A 13,913-nucleotide genomic window follows, 5' to 3' on the forward strand; every position below is an offset into this window, starting at 1 on the left:
GCGGCAAACTAATCCTGAGAGGGATTACTCGCCTGAAAACCTGACTTCGCGCGGCGAAAGCTTCCCGAGAGGAAACTCTCACTCGCCTAGAAAACCTTCGCCGTGGCATGCCCTAACTTCGTCGCGGCGAGACCTTCCCGAGAGGGAAACCTCGCTCACCTGAACAACTTCACCATGACGTTCCTCTGATTTCACCACGGCCAAACCTTCCTGAAAGACATTCCCCCTGGAGCTCCCGGTTCACCACGGCGAACATACCCTGAGAGGGGTCTGTTCACCTATTCCTCCAACATACCTCAATTCCAACCCGAACACCAAGATCAACATTAAATCACTAATCTATCCTCAAAATCAACCAAAAAGAGGCTATTAAAACCCAATAAAACTCTAGATGTTACACTCTGTGTCTTCATTCTTCAGTGAAACCTTCCAAACTCATCTACTCTGTTTTATTTGCTCAATTATTTTATTTAGTTAAATTTTCATACATCACCCAATTCACCTCCCTCTTGGATGAAACTGCCACTAATACCTTTCTATTATGGTTAGCCCTTTATTAATGTGATTGCTTCTAAATAACCATGATAGGGTATGTTTATTAGTTTTATTTCTTTCTATCATAATTAGTTCTAGTTAGGTAAGTGGCAATATTACAAATCACTTCATCACTCAAATGCACTTGATATCATTTTTATTTGGTCCATGAACACTAGCAACAAATATAGTAAGTATATACTATTAAGCAAAACATTTCATCTGATACCTCAATCATAGCCAGTATGTGATAATATGCAGATACACCAATCCCATCGATGCATTCATAGAATTAACAATAAAATTTAACTATGCTTAAGGTTAACTTTTGTGTCTGTGTATTAGACTATCACATTAACTCAAATGGATCAGCTGCTTAATGTGGAATATGTTATATTTATATCCCATAAAACAGTTATACCTAGGCTTATTTATGATTAAGATATTATAGTTAAGTAATTAAATATAACAATAAAAGTGTTCATGTTATTGTGAAATCATAATGATTAGTTGTAGATATGAGTAACTTTAATGTTATATTAACATCATTACATGCTCAGCTAACTAGAGACTAAGTTAACTCACTAAACAATGGACGAGTTTAAAGCCTCAAGCCTACATAGATACATATTACATCTGAACATTCAAATAAGGAACATAATACCTAGAATATAGTACATAGCAACAACAAAGATAGAAAAGGTTAATCCAAAACCAAAAGGACATGAACTAAATAGAAATAGGGTCCTAAAGGATTAGTTTGCATAGAAGCACCATGAGCAAAGCTCTCTTAACGGGCATGATCTTAGTGAAAATTGGGTTCTAAAAACCCCTGGTCGTGTTAACATAGCTCTGGAGGGATAAGTTCTTTGCACACAAAATGGAAAGAAAATTAAAACATTTAACATTAATTGAACAAAGTATAACAAAGTACATGTGACAATACACACTAAGGAACATGGGGTCCCTCTAGGTATGTTGGTTATTTTTTCACCAGAGAATAGTTAACCAACATGACAATCTTATGTATTCTCTTCAGAGTGAGGTAACTCTTCCAGACCTCTTTTGCATAGCCTCCAAATAAGGCATAATGAATCCTATCTCCCCTAAAAAGGCTATTTTGGAATGTGCTAAAAATGATCGATCAATTGTCACCTAGCTCTAACCCTTAGAAGCATCCTAGTATGCTTCATATACACTCGAAAGCAGGGAATAATAAGCAATAGACCAAGAAAAAGGAATGAAAGAAGAAATATCCAACATCAAGAACTAAGAAAACATTACTCACATTCTTATCAAACACAAGCATGTCCAATGAAACCAAACACTTCAGCAATCCGCAGTCTATTTCTTATATGTCAAAGCTTGTCCTTGCAAAAACCCTATCCACCTTCATTACCACTTTCCATGTATCCACCCTAGGTATAACATCATCAAGCTTGGCATATTCGAATGCCATGGCAGGTTAGAACACGATGTAATATATTCACTCTACCTGCATTGAAAAGTTAAAAAACAAATAGATGATAAGGAATGGTTAGTATAGTAGTGTTATATAGAAGGGTGAACAGAAGAATAATGATGGTAGTGTATTTAAGAAGGATAGGTCACATTACCAGGATGTCTCCTCACAGCTTTTAAAGGAGCAATAGTTGAAAATGTTATAGAGATACTTCATACTACGAAAGTGTCTATTTGATTTGTATCTCTCTGTATTGGTACGAGGGAATACATATTCATGAAATATAAGAAGGACACACAAAGCTTGACATTTGAAGCTAAGCCTCCTTGAAGAAGCTGACATTGTAGACGTGAATAGTAGAATTGTGAGAGGAGTTAGGAAGCTGGACGGCTTGCTCATTTAGATATATATGCTATACTTATTTATTATTTTTGTTATATTGATATCCATCTAATATTTAGAAGCATAAAAAATGGGTATTTTATTTAAATTTGGGTTAAGGTACAATTTTGCCTCAAAGTTTTTACTCAGGAGTACTTGGCACCTAAAAGGTTTTTTATATATAAATTTTTCTTGAAAGTTTAAAATGGTAGCAAATTTCTATTTTAGTAGTCAATGTTAACTTTTTAATAATATGGGGCAATATTGCTACAATTTTAAATTTACTAGGCAAATTTGCAACCAAAGAAATTAGGATAACCATTGAGCTAATAAGCTTTATTAACAGTATAATGCAAAAAAAAAAAAGTTAACTCTTTTATTTTGACTACAGGTCATTTACAACATTTTACCTCAAAATAATAAGTCCTAAATGTAAAATGACTAGTTTTCAGTTGAGATTACACACATTTTTTCCTAACCTGTAACGTGTGAAATGGGATAATAATTGATTTAACAACTTCAATAAATATGGCAGATGCCAGGGCATGGACAAGTCATTGGTGAAGAATTCTTTATTTATTTATTTTTTTACAAATGGGGGCATATTTGTCTTTTTACTTGAATTCTGATATTTCAATTTGAGATTGTTTTCGTGGTTGGGATTTGTTGATAAGTACTTATTGGGAATTATACAATTTTCAAAGTCTTTAAATGTCATTTTTCCCCATACATGCATTGCCAAATTTTTTAATTTAAATGAGCAGTATTTTTTTTTTTTGGGACTAAGTACATATATCTTCTAATTAGAGATAACCCTATTTGAGACATTATGTGTCACTAAATATGGGTATTCCTCTAATTAGAAATTTGAACTTTGGCTAGCAATATACGAGCAGAATGTTAAATGTTTATAAAGTACTACCTCTAATTTTTAATATAAGATCTAATTATTAATTTGATAAAATTAAGAAAATTAGTTATAAAGGAATATATACTCTTATTAATCATATATTAGTTAAAATTACATTTGATGGGCTGTCTCTTGTGCGCCCTTGTGGTTTACGGCCATCCTTCTAAATCATAGGGCGCGAGTTTGAGCGTTGGCATCTTAAGCAAAAAAGAATTACCATTTGATAAAACATTTCATTTACGTAACTATTACAAAAACTATTTTAAAAAATAGATAAATATGAAAAAAAAAGATTAAATTATTATATTTACAAATAAAAAAAATCAAATAAGTGGCAATTAAGAACAGCACGTAGTAATAAACACGCTAACGACTGTACCGAACCTTTGAGGCTTGGGCAGGGATCCGCGTTTGCGCAGCCAATGAGAAGCGCCAAGAGCATCACTCCTCCAATGAAAAGCATCCACGTGTACAATCCACGTAACTTGCTCTTCCATTGACGTCGTCTTCCTTTAAACACTGTCGCTTTGCGGGTTGCAACTACGACCCCGTCGTTTACGCTTCTCTCTTGTCGTTGCTTCCCTCTGCTCTTTCTCCGATCCATTTTTGTCCGATTTATTCGCGCATCAATGTTCATCGTTTGTTTCCGGAAGGAGGTATTACAGTAGAATAAGGAGAAACCGTCTGATCTAGGGTGGTACCGGCGACACATTCTGGGTCCATTCATGGAGGCTCATGGTTCCGGGCTCCGCCGTGTGTTACTCTTGGCGTTCTGTGTCGCCGGGATTTGGGCTGCTTATATCTACCAAGGTTTTCTTCAGGAAACTCTGTAAGTTTATTATTTATGATTTCCGATCTCCTTTTCTGCTTTAAGAAATCTTGATTTGATTGTTTTAATTATCTGTTCGATCTCTTGGTGTAGTCTTTTCGAATTGACTTGAATTTGTTTACAGAATCACCAACAATTTCAGCCCATCCCTATTTTTCTTACAAATGCTTGAATTGCTTATTTTGATCTGAGAATGTTTTAAATGCTGGATAGTAATCAGTGAAATACTCGCCTCTCTCTACCAGCATTTTGCCGTGGTTCTGTGCAATGCCGTTGTGATAATGTTTTTCACTCTATTCAGGTCGACAAAGCGATTTGGTCCAGATGCGCAGAGGTTTGAGCACCTTGCATTTCTAAACTTGGCTCAGAATGTAGTATGTTTGATCTGGTCGTATATAAGTAAGCTTCTATGCCGGCTACAGCTAGCCCCTTTTTTTCTTTACAAGTACCATTGTGGATTTGATCTGAATATGTTTTTATTTGCTGGCTTCTGACGCAGTGATTAGGATATGGTCTGGTGGCAGTTCTGGTGGTGCTCCTTGGTGGGCTTATTGGAGTGCTGGCATTACGAATACAATTGGTCCTGCTATGGGAATTGAAGCATTGAAGTATATTAGTTATCCCGCTCAGGCATGTTCCTTTTAAAACATTTTTTATTGGCTTCTTTTGGTTCGTTTAAAATATTCTGCGTCAGTAATATATGGTTTTCACCCGAAAGAAACAATAGGTCTTCTTTAGAAGCTGTGGATGTCATTTGCATGCATTATTCAAATATGACTCTTTTGATTGCCTTAACAGTTGCGAGTTGTATGTGTAATTTCCATGGAACTGATCTGACTTAATTTTATATTTTGTTCTTTAGTATGGTGAATGTCCTCTTTAAAGGCTGATGATATTTCCACTACTTGCAGGTCCTTGCAAAATCCTCAAAAATGATTCCAGGTCAGTAGATTGCTCATAAAAAGCTTGCACTTGATAAAATATCAATGAAAAATAATTTATCTTTCGGTAATTGACTGAGTTGCCTCTCATTTAGGATAGAATTATGAACATGTAATCGGTGCTTCATCCCTAAAATGTGAATTTTCATGTTCAGCATCTGATACAATGAATCGCTTAACTTGCAGTTATGCTGATGGGTACTTTAGTGTACGGTATAAGATATTCTTTTCCAGAGTACCTTTGTTCATTCCTTGTTGCTGGAGGGGTATCCACATTCGCACTTTTAAAGGTCAGGAACTATTCTGAAGAACAGAGTGAAACATTTTAGTACATACAAAGAAAGAAAAAGAAAAGGCTATTGTGGGTTGGAATTTAACATGGTTATTGTCCAGGCAGCTTAACTTTCAGTTTTCTCATTGTTTCTTGTGTTGATTACAGACCAGCTCAAAGACAATCAACAAGCTGGCACATCCAAACGCCCCACTGGGATATGGGCTTTGCTTCCTGAACCTTGCTTTTGATGGATTCACAAATGCAACTCAAGATTCCTTAAAAGCAAGGTAAAAGAAGATACAGTTCTAGCTGTTTTCAATTGGCATCTATTAATTTCCATGCAAATGATGAAATGTACAATTCGCGATTTCCTTTCCCCTCCTAGATGCCCTCCATTCTATCATTCAATACCAAACTGCATTTTGTTAATAATTATTTCCAATTTACTTGTGATTAGTGCCTCGAAGTGTTTATGGATTTGGTGGCTTTATTTGGACTTTTTACTGATAATAGATGCCAGTAGTGTTAGTTGCATGGACATTGATATGTAATTTAGATCGAGTATCTTCACCAACAAATGGAAAAAGTTTCCGTGGAATAGAAATCAAGAGAAGAGAACCCAAAAAGAAGTTTATAGGAAAAACGATTTCTGAATGGACACTGTCTGGAACGATTTCTTTTTTCAAGTTAGGCAGTATCATTCTGTTAGATATGAACCACTATGTCTCATATTTAATATACGAACTAGTTGACTAATTTGAGTAGATTAAGAAAATTACTTAAATTAGTTATTTATAATGAATAAGTGCTGTTTTTTCTAAAATACCCTTGCTAGTCATGTGTATGAGCTAGAATTATCATCTGATGAAACTTTTAACATGTACAACTACTACAAGGACTACCTTGGAAAAAATAGATAAATATAAGAAAAAAAGTGGATTTGGATCTTATATTTGAGATCAAATTAAATTTCAAATTAATTTTTATATTAAGGACTAGAGGCAGCGCTTATAGTAGTTTTTTTTTTTTTTTTATCACATTCAGTTAGATGCACTCATAATGTAAAATTCGAATATTTTACGGATAAGGGCAACCAAAATGATTTGGATTTGATTTTTTCATGTTGTAAATTATATATCAATTATATTCTAAGCGATGGATTCTGTCTTGTTCAGGTATCCAAAAACAAGTGCCTGGGGTATTATGTTGGGCATGAATTTATGGGGGACCATATACAATACGATGTACATGTTTGGCTGGCCCGGTGGTATTGGATACGAGGCAATTCGCTTCTGCAAACATCATCCAGAGGCAGCTTGGGATATGTTTTACTTTTGCTGTTGCGGTGCAGTGGGCCAGAATTTTATCTTTTTGACTATAAGTCAATTTGGGTCTTTGGCTAACACCACCATCACGACCACTCGCAAGTTTGTTAGCATTGTGGTGTCTTCATTATTGAGTGGGAATCCCTTGTCAAGCAAGCAATGGGGATGTGTTTTTTTGGTATTCTCTGGCTTGACATACCAGATCTACCTCAAGTGGCAAAAACTGCAAAGATTGCAGAAGAAGAAGAAAGCCTTATGAAGTGAGTCCTTCATAAATATTTAATTAAATCATTAGTGCCTTTTATCTCCTATCAAGTATCAACCCTCTTGATATGGCTTTTTACCTAGAGGTTCAAAGGATGGGCCAAATTTAGACTATAGATAGGAATGTTGGTAAATGTAATTGTTTTTAGCATCAGACGTATAAAGATTGAAGATTAAGTTTTAGAGCCCATTTTGTTAGGCACTCGTGATTTTCTAGGTTCAACCTACTTGTGTACTGTTCGTCTGATCCCAAAGCTGTATACCCTGAACCTGATTTTGAGATTTCTTTGCAATTTTAAAGTTCTTATAGAGTGAGGTTCGAGATTAGTGTTAATACTGTATTACTGTTAACTTATTTTGAGATCCCATGCCTAAATCCGCTATTTAAAGCAAGAATTGTGATTGTTAACAAGATAAAGAAAACCGTCCGCAAAAAATAAAAATAGAAAAAAAATAAAGGGCACCAAGAACAAGAAAAGGAAAAATAATAAAAGAGAGAAAAGTGGAAAAAAATGGAATTTTAGAATGAGTCAACATGGGTTCGGGCCCAAAAATAAGATCTTTGTGAGCTGAGAAACACTGATGGAGTCCAAAAAGTATTGGTTGGGGGGAAGTGTATTTTTGTTTTTGACAAATTATCATTATCATTATCAATAAATATATTATAAAAAAAGTGTAAAATGTATTAACTTCCTTTTACAAATTATCAATATATTAATAATTTGTTTCCAACATATTGGTTTCGACATTTTAGAAATTGAGACAGAGTCATTCTTTTACGTTATTTAGAATTTTTGCATTTTTTTAACTACATTTAATAAGATATTAACAACTTTCATTTAGTAATATCATTCACAACTTTTATACTAGTTTTAACTATATTTCATCATATATTAACAACTCTCGTTCAGCTGGGCCATTCACAACTGCCCAAAAAATGACTACAATTTATTTGATATTAACCCCTACCCAGAAACACTCATCCCGGCACCAGCCGAAATATTCCCCTCACTGACGGGTAGTTGCTAGCAGTGGTCGATTGCCGGCTACCTAGGGTTATTGACTTATATATATTACACACACACACACACACACCCACAAAAAGGCATTCTCATCATTTCATTTAAACTTCATTATTCCATTTTAGGATTTTGCACGTTTATGAAATTATTTTAATTCAGGTACTTTTTGAGGGGTTTCATATTTTTCAGGTTCTTGTATTGTCATTTTTCCAATATGATATTCTTATTAATTTGTAAAAAATAATAAATTCTTATTAAAATAATTGATATTACAATAAGCACGACAATATTATGAAGGTAAAATGACTAAAAAAGAATCTTGAAAATAGAAAATTCTAAAAAAAAAAAAACGCAACTAACACGTGTAAATGACAAGGAGGGAAAGCTTGAAATGGAATTATGGAAATGTGGGAAAATGAACAATATACCCTTATGTAATGCTCAGAGTAATGCTCAGAAAAGCATGTTGTTATTCTTTATTTTAAACTAATTTATGTTTCAATCTTGTTATTTTCACATCAAATTTAGTCATTTTTTCAAATGGACAGATGTTTTCACCATAGTGCCAAGTGTTGAAGCTGGGAAAATGGTGTTGTTATTCTATATTCTAAACTTGTTAATTTATGTTGCAATCTTGTTATTTCTAAATTAAATCTAGTCATTTTCCCAAACTGAAACAACAGCATATTGGTCATTTTTTAACATTTCCATGATTCCAGTTCAGGTTTTTCCTCCTTCCCCATCATTTAAAAATAAACAATTGTTTATATTTTGAGAATAATTAGGGTTGATAAATTCTAAAATCAAATAACTGGTTTATATTTTAGATTTTAAAAAAATAATTAAAAAACCTTTGAACTAAATATGTGAGATTATTTTTTTTAGGAAAAAAAACAGCAGCATTATAAATACAAAATCAAGGTAACATTAGAGCTGCGAAACAAAGCTCACCGAACTCTTGGCTTGCTGGTTAGAGCATGTTGCTTCCAACTTGTAAGTCATGGGTTCAATTCTGCAAACAAAGCGAGAGCTGTGAAACAAAAGCATTCATTGTTTTTGTTTTTGTTTTCCTAAATATAGGTATGCTTTTATTAGAAATAATCCTGTTTGAGATATTGTTAGGTCCTAAACGTGAGTACATATTCTAATAGAGATTAAAACCTTAGTTCATTATGTTGTAAGGGACTAACTCTTTTTACTAGACCTAACTCTCATTAGTAAAGCATTCACGGTTGTAGAGAAGGCCTTTCACATTAGTTAAAATGAACTTTTAATAACAGTTTTAAGAGAGATATGTATGTTATTGATGTAGTGATTATGTGTTTTCATATTGTTTTTATAAACGTGGTGGTAAGTCACTTTTTATAGTGACTATTAAGTACAACCGACATGGAAAGTAGGCTTCCCATGTCACTTGTCTAATTAAAACGGCATGGAAATATCAACTTTTCATGTTGGTTGTGCTTAATAACTATCGTGAAAAGTGACTTACTACGACATTTTCCAAGCAATCAATGTAATAAGTTTAATTTTTTTAATATTGTTTTCTACTTTAATCAACAAACTCCGTGCAATGAAGCAACATAGCCAGCAACTAGACATAGATAATCCTGCTAACCAACAAACTAAGAGGAACATGCAATTTTATTCCAAAGTCAATAAACAATGTAATTTGTAAGCATAAGTTAAAGAAATTAACCTAACCTAAACCTAATCCAATAATCAAATAATTATGTAATTGTAAACAATTCTAATTTAATAAAATCCAACATATCCTAAATCTAATTCCTCATTGACTCAAGTACAGTCTATGACAAATCTTCCCTTATTTGGTTGATTAACTTAACCTTTCATTCAGCTTTAATATTCTAAATTTTGATTGATTTAATATTGACACAATTTCAATTTTTTTTTATTCTATAAGCACTCAATTCACCTTCCATCTAGGACATTTCATGTACTAATATTTAGGATCAAAGCAAGTTGCTTGGTCAAAGAAATAATCATCTCAAGAAGAGATCATTGCAGCAACAGCTTACGTAGATAGGAAGAGGAGAAGACTTTTCATCGAAAGGATGGCCTATCAATGAACCAACTTGATATATCTCCATTTTATCATATATTTCTATACATAATTTGAGAATTTTAATATCATTTTAGGTATATCTACAACAGTTATGAGTATTTTAAGTATATTCCGTAAAATCTAGGTCAATTGCATATAACTCCCCATGCATGCGGAGCAAATCCATTTCGGAATCACAGGTTCCAGAAGCAAAAGCCATCGACTTCGTTGCTGATACTCTTCTTCCATATGGTTTCATTTTTCATGATTCAAAGTCGAGCCTGCCGCAGGGAAATGCAAAGGACGAGGGTTCGTTTTACTTTTTAACGAAATAAATGACATTTTAAATTTTAACCTTATATAACAAATATATAATTATAATAAAATTATCAAATTACACAAGCACCATGTAGGATGCACGTCATCCTCATAGTTTCCGTCAGTAACTTAGTGAAAAAATTAACGGCAGGGGTGTTTAATGTCAAAAATTAAAATGTCAGGAAAATTATACCTACGTGTATTAAGGTATTTTTGTCGTTTGCGTATTTTAGAAATTGAAAAAAAATAAATAAATGGTGACTGGAGCTCAAGCAACTGCTGCAAGAACATGGTACGAAGGACATATGGCATGATTCGCTATGAAATTGAGCTTGGACTACCAAAGGCCCAAGTGGTATCGTCGGAGGATCAAACAAGGGACAATTAGAGATCAACAGAGATATCAACAAGAGGCCTAAACAATGACAGATGTACGTTTTTGACATCCATTAGGTCCAATTCTATACTCATTTAAGTCCAATTATGTACATGAGGTCCTACGCAGGATTAAAGAAGGGTAGAGTTGAGATTGCCATTTAATTAATTAAATTAAAGGAGGAAAAATAAATACTTCATTGGATTTATTTTGGTTAAGAAAAAATCCATTAACTAACTCCTTGAATCAAGGTCCAACTAATTCAAAAAATTAATTTTCTCTATTATTATTATTAGGTGTTATGAATGTTTTTTCTTTTTCCCTAGTTTTAATAGTAATATCATAAATAATTAGGGGTTAAGGCACAAATTTACACTGATCTTATCTCTCCGGTGCACCAAAAAACAGATCATGTGTAAAATTGCACCAGTAAAAAGATCAGGATATTGGGTACTCTTGAGAAATAAGATTAGGGATAAATTTACACATTTACCCAATAATTAACGAGGAGAAGTTCTGTCATTTGTCTTTTTCATCTCTTTTTCTTAATAGGTATAAGAATGAAATTCGTGGATTTTATGAGACAATTTGATGCATAAACTTTTTCATAAGATGTGTAAAAATGTGAGAAATGCCTTATAATAAAAAAATTGAAGGGAGTACTTCACTCATTCTATGCCAGTAACGCTCGGGGGAGAAGTTTATTGAGACCATAGAAAATATGCAAAATTTACGTGATCACGCACATATCATTCATCTCTCTTCGTAGTTATTACCAGTTAGAAGCTGAGGATGATATCAATTTTGAATAAGATCAGATAGTTGTGATTTGATAAGATCAAAGGATTCGGCTATTAATTAGATTGTATGGACGAATTATAATATATAGTTGTAATTAATTGTAACTCATCTATATGTGTATGTAATTCTGAGTTGTTTAGCAATAAAGTGCCATCATTTTATCACATAAAAGGAAATAAGGGGGGGGGGGGAATGAAAGAAACAGATTTTGCCAACCACTAGAAATATCCAGTTTACATTTTGCACAATCCAGGTAAAAAAAAAAAAAACACAGAAATCCAGCGGTGAAAGAAGAAAATTGAAAGAAGAAGCAATGAGATCAAGATGAGAGGAGGGAGGGGCAGTGGTGAGGAACTGAGTTCAATCGAAAAGAGAGAGAAGAAAAACTCACCTGAGAACGACGGCGCTGGAAGACAGAAAGCGAGAAGAGTGCAGCCTGAGAGTCGATTTCGTCGGCGGCGACAAGGCGAGCGCAAGAGAAGAGAGGTCGCGGGTGAAAACTAGGGAAAATAATAAAACTAAACTAAAAACTAAAAATTAGAAAACATCTAAAACTTGTTTTTTGTTTTCGGTTTTTTTTAATGCTAAATTTTTTTTTTAAAACAGTTAACAAAAAAATAATTTGTCAAACAGGATTTTTTTTAATTTTTAAAAGCAAAAAACTATTTTCAGAATAGGTAAACGAACATCTTGGGCTTCGAAGGATAATAGTACGAAGTGTGTCTGACATGAATAATTTTTCTTCTCATTTTTGGTGACACAGGTTGGACGCATGAAATAAATGAAAGTAAAAATAATAAATAGAATTATATTGATACGGACTCAAATAGTGTGGTACAGCTCAATATCTCTCACTCTCTGAAGAGAATGATTGTGAACATAGCATTCTAGCTGATCTAGCATGAAGGACCTATCAAAGAGCCTCAATTTTTTTTTTGTTAAGGTATAGGTATAGGCAATCGCATTCAAGACACTGTCGGGTACTAAATACGGGTATCTCTCCCAGCAGAGATTCGAACATTAGTTCACCACGTTGTGAGATACTAACTCCTTCCGCTAAACACAATCCCCGTTGGTAAAGAGTCTCAAATTGATGAATAAAGTGAGAGCAACAATAAAAAAGGCCATAGGTAAAACTAAGGAGTGACCAGTAATAGCAAGTAGGCCTGTATAAAATGTGATCATCATGAATCCACCTGCTAACGCTGTTACAATCGCACATTTTGCACACCAGCGATTCATACAAGTCCTCATGTTGACAAACTGCCAAAAGAAATAGGGCACCAACAACAAAAATAGAGAGAATGAATGAGAGAGAGAGTCTGTTATAATAAATACCATGAATCTTAAATCATTCTTTAATATGGGAGAGCCCTGATACTGTCCATCTTGAATTATTCCCCTCGGCAACATAAATCCTGTTGTAAATGGCGTTCGCATTCGGTGCTCAGCAGTGCTGTTGTAAATGGCGTTCGCATTCGGTGCTCAGCACACTGCTGAGCACCGAGTGCTCATCAGCAGAACGACGTCATTTACGTAAATGAAGATGACGTCATAATCTACACGATGCGGATTGGCCCATTTCACTCTCTGTTTTTCATCTTAATCCCTCTTTCTCATTCCCCTTTCTTCATTCCCCTCTCTGTCTCTCCCTCTCAAAGCATTCAACTGTTGAGCATCGGTGAATGCTACCGAATGTGAAAGTGAAGATTCATCCCTTCTCTGTGAAGACAGTGCACATCGGCTTCTTCCTAATGGATTATCATTTTTGTGATTTCGTGAGACTACAATTCGCTCTTTCATTTCTTGCATAACTTGTGTTTGCTCTGAGTGAATAATCAACTCTGATTTCTATTACTTTTCATATCTTCGTCTGAGCTTTTAGATCCTCCACTTCGCTTTCTGTTTAATATTCCTTCCAATTAATGAAAGTTGAATGCCAACAATTGGCTCTTCAGCAACTGTGACCGCTTATTTGACTTCCTCCACAGATTTGTTAAAGATGACTATGGGTATGATGGATTTGTGTGACAAGATAATTTTGAATTGATTCTCAGTTTTGGTTTGATTCTATTTCAGTTATGCAGGTTGAAACCTTAATTTTTTTTATTAAGGGAGGCTTGATAGGATTAGTTGTTGGGATTGTTGAACTGTCTACTGAAGCAAGTCGGCATCATGAGGTGAGGAGATGAATGAAACAACACTTTTTATAGATGCCAACCCTTTTTTTTGTTCTTTCATCTGATTTTGTTGTTTTGAGCTTACAGTTTGGACTCCTTCCTCGATAAAGTAACTCTAAAATCTCTTATAGTTAATAAAATGTGCTAGGAGTAGGAAAAATGATAATTTTAGCAAAGTTAACAGTGAGAAAATAACTGAGCAGAAATAATGAGTTTATATTGAAGAAGCAG

The 13,913-nt window shown here is 34.1% G+C and overlaps 1 protein-coding gene across 1 annotated transcript; it reads left to right on the forward strand.

Moving 5' to 3' along the window:
* The first annotated feature begins 3,859 nt into the window (after positions 1-3,859).
* On the forward strand, positions 3,860-7,283 carry LOC114740350 (UDP-galactose/UDP-glucose transporter 3). The gene is made up of 7 exons (XM_028928494.1): positions 3,860-4,116; positions 4,418-4,515; positions 4,616-4,746; positions 5,028-5,058; positions 5,244-5,347; positions 5,497-5,618; positions 6,507-7,283. The coding sequence occupies exons 1-7, from the start codon at positions 4,013-4,015 to the stop codon at positions 6,913-6,915; spliced, it is 999 nt and encodes a 332-aa protein (XP_028784327.1). The 5' UTR covers positions 3,860-4,012; the 3' UTR covers positions 6,916-7,283.
* Positions 7,284-13,913: the final 6,630 nt, after the last annotated feature.

The sequence above is a fragment of the Neltuma alba genome, unplaced genomic scaffold (assembly GCF_004799145.2).
Source record: "Neltuma alba isolate B1F8T4 unplaced genomic scaffold, ASM479914v2 tig00000540_pilon, whole genome shotgun sequence".
Classification (NCBI taxonomy): domain Eukaryota; kingdom Viridiplantae; phylum Streptophyta; class Magnoliopsida; order Fabales; family Fabaceae; genus Neltuma; species Neltuma alba.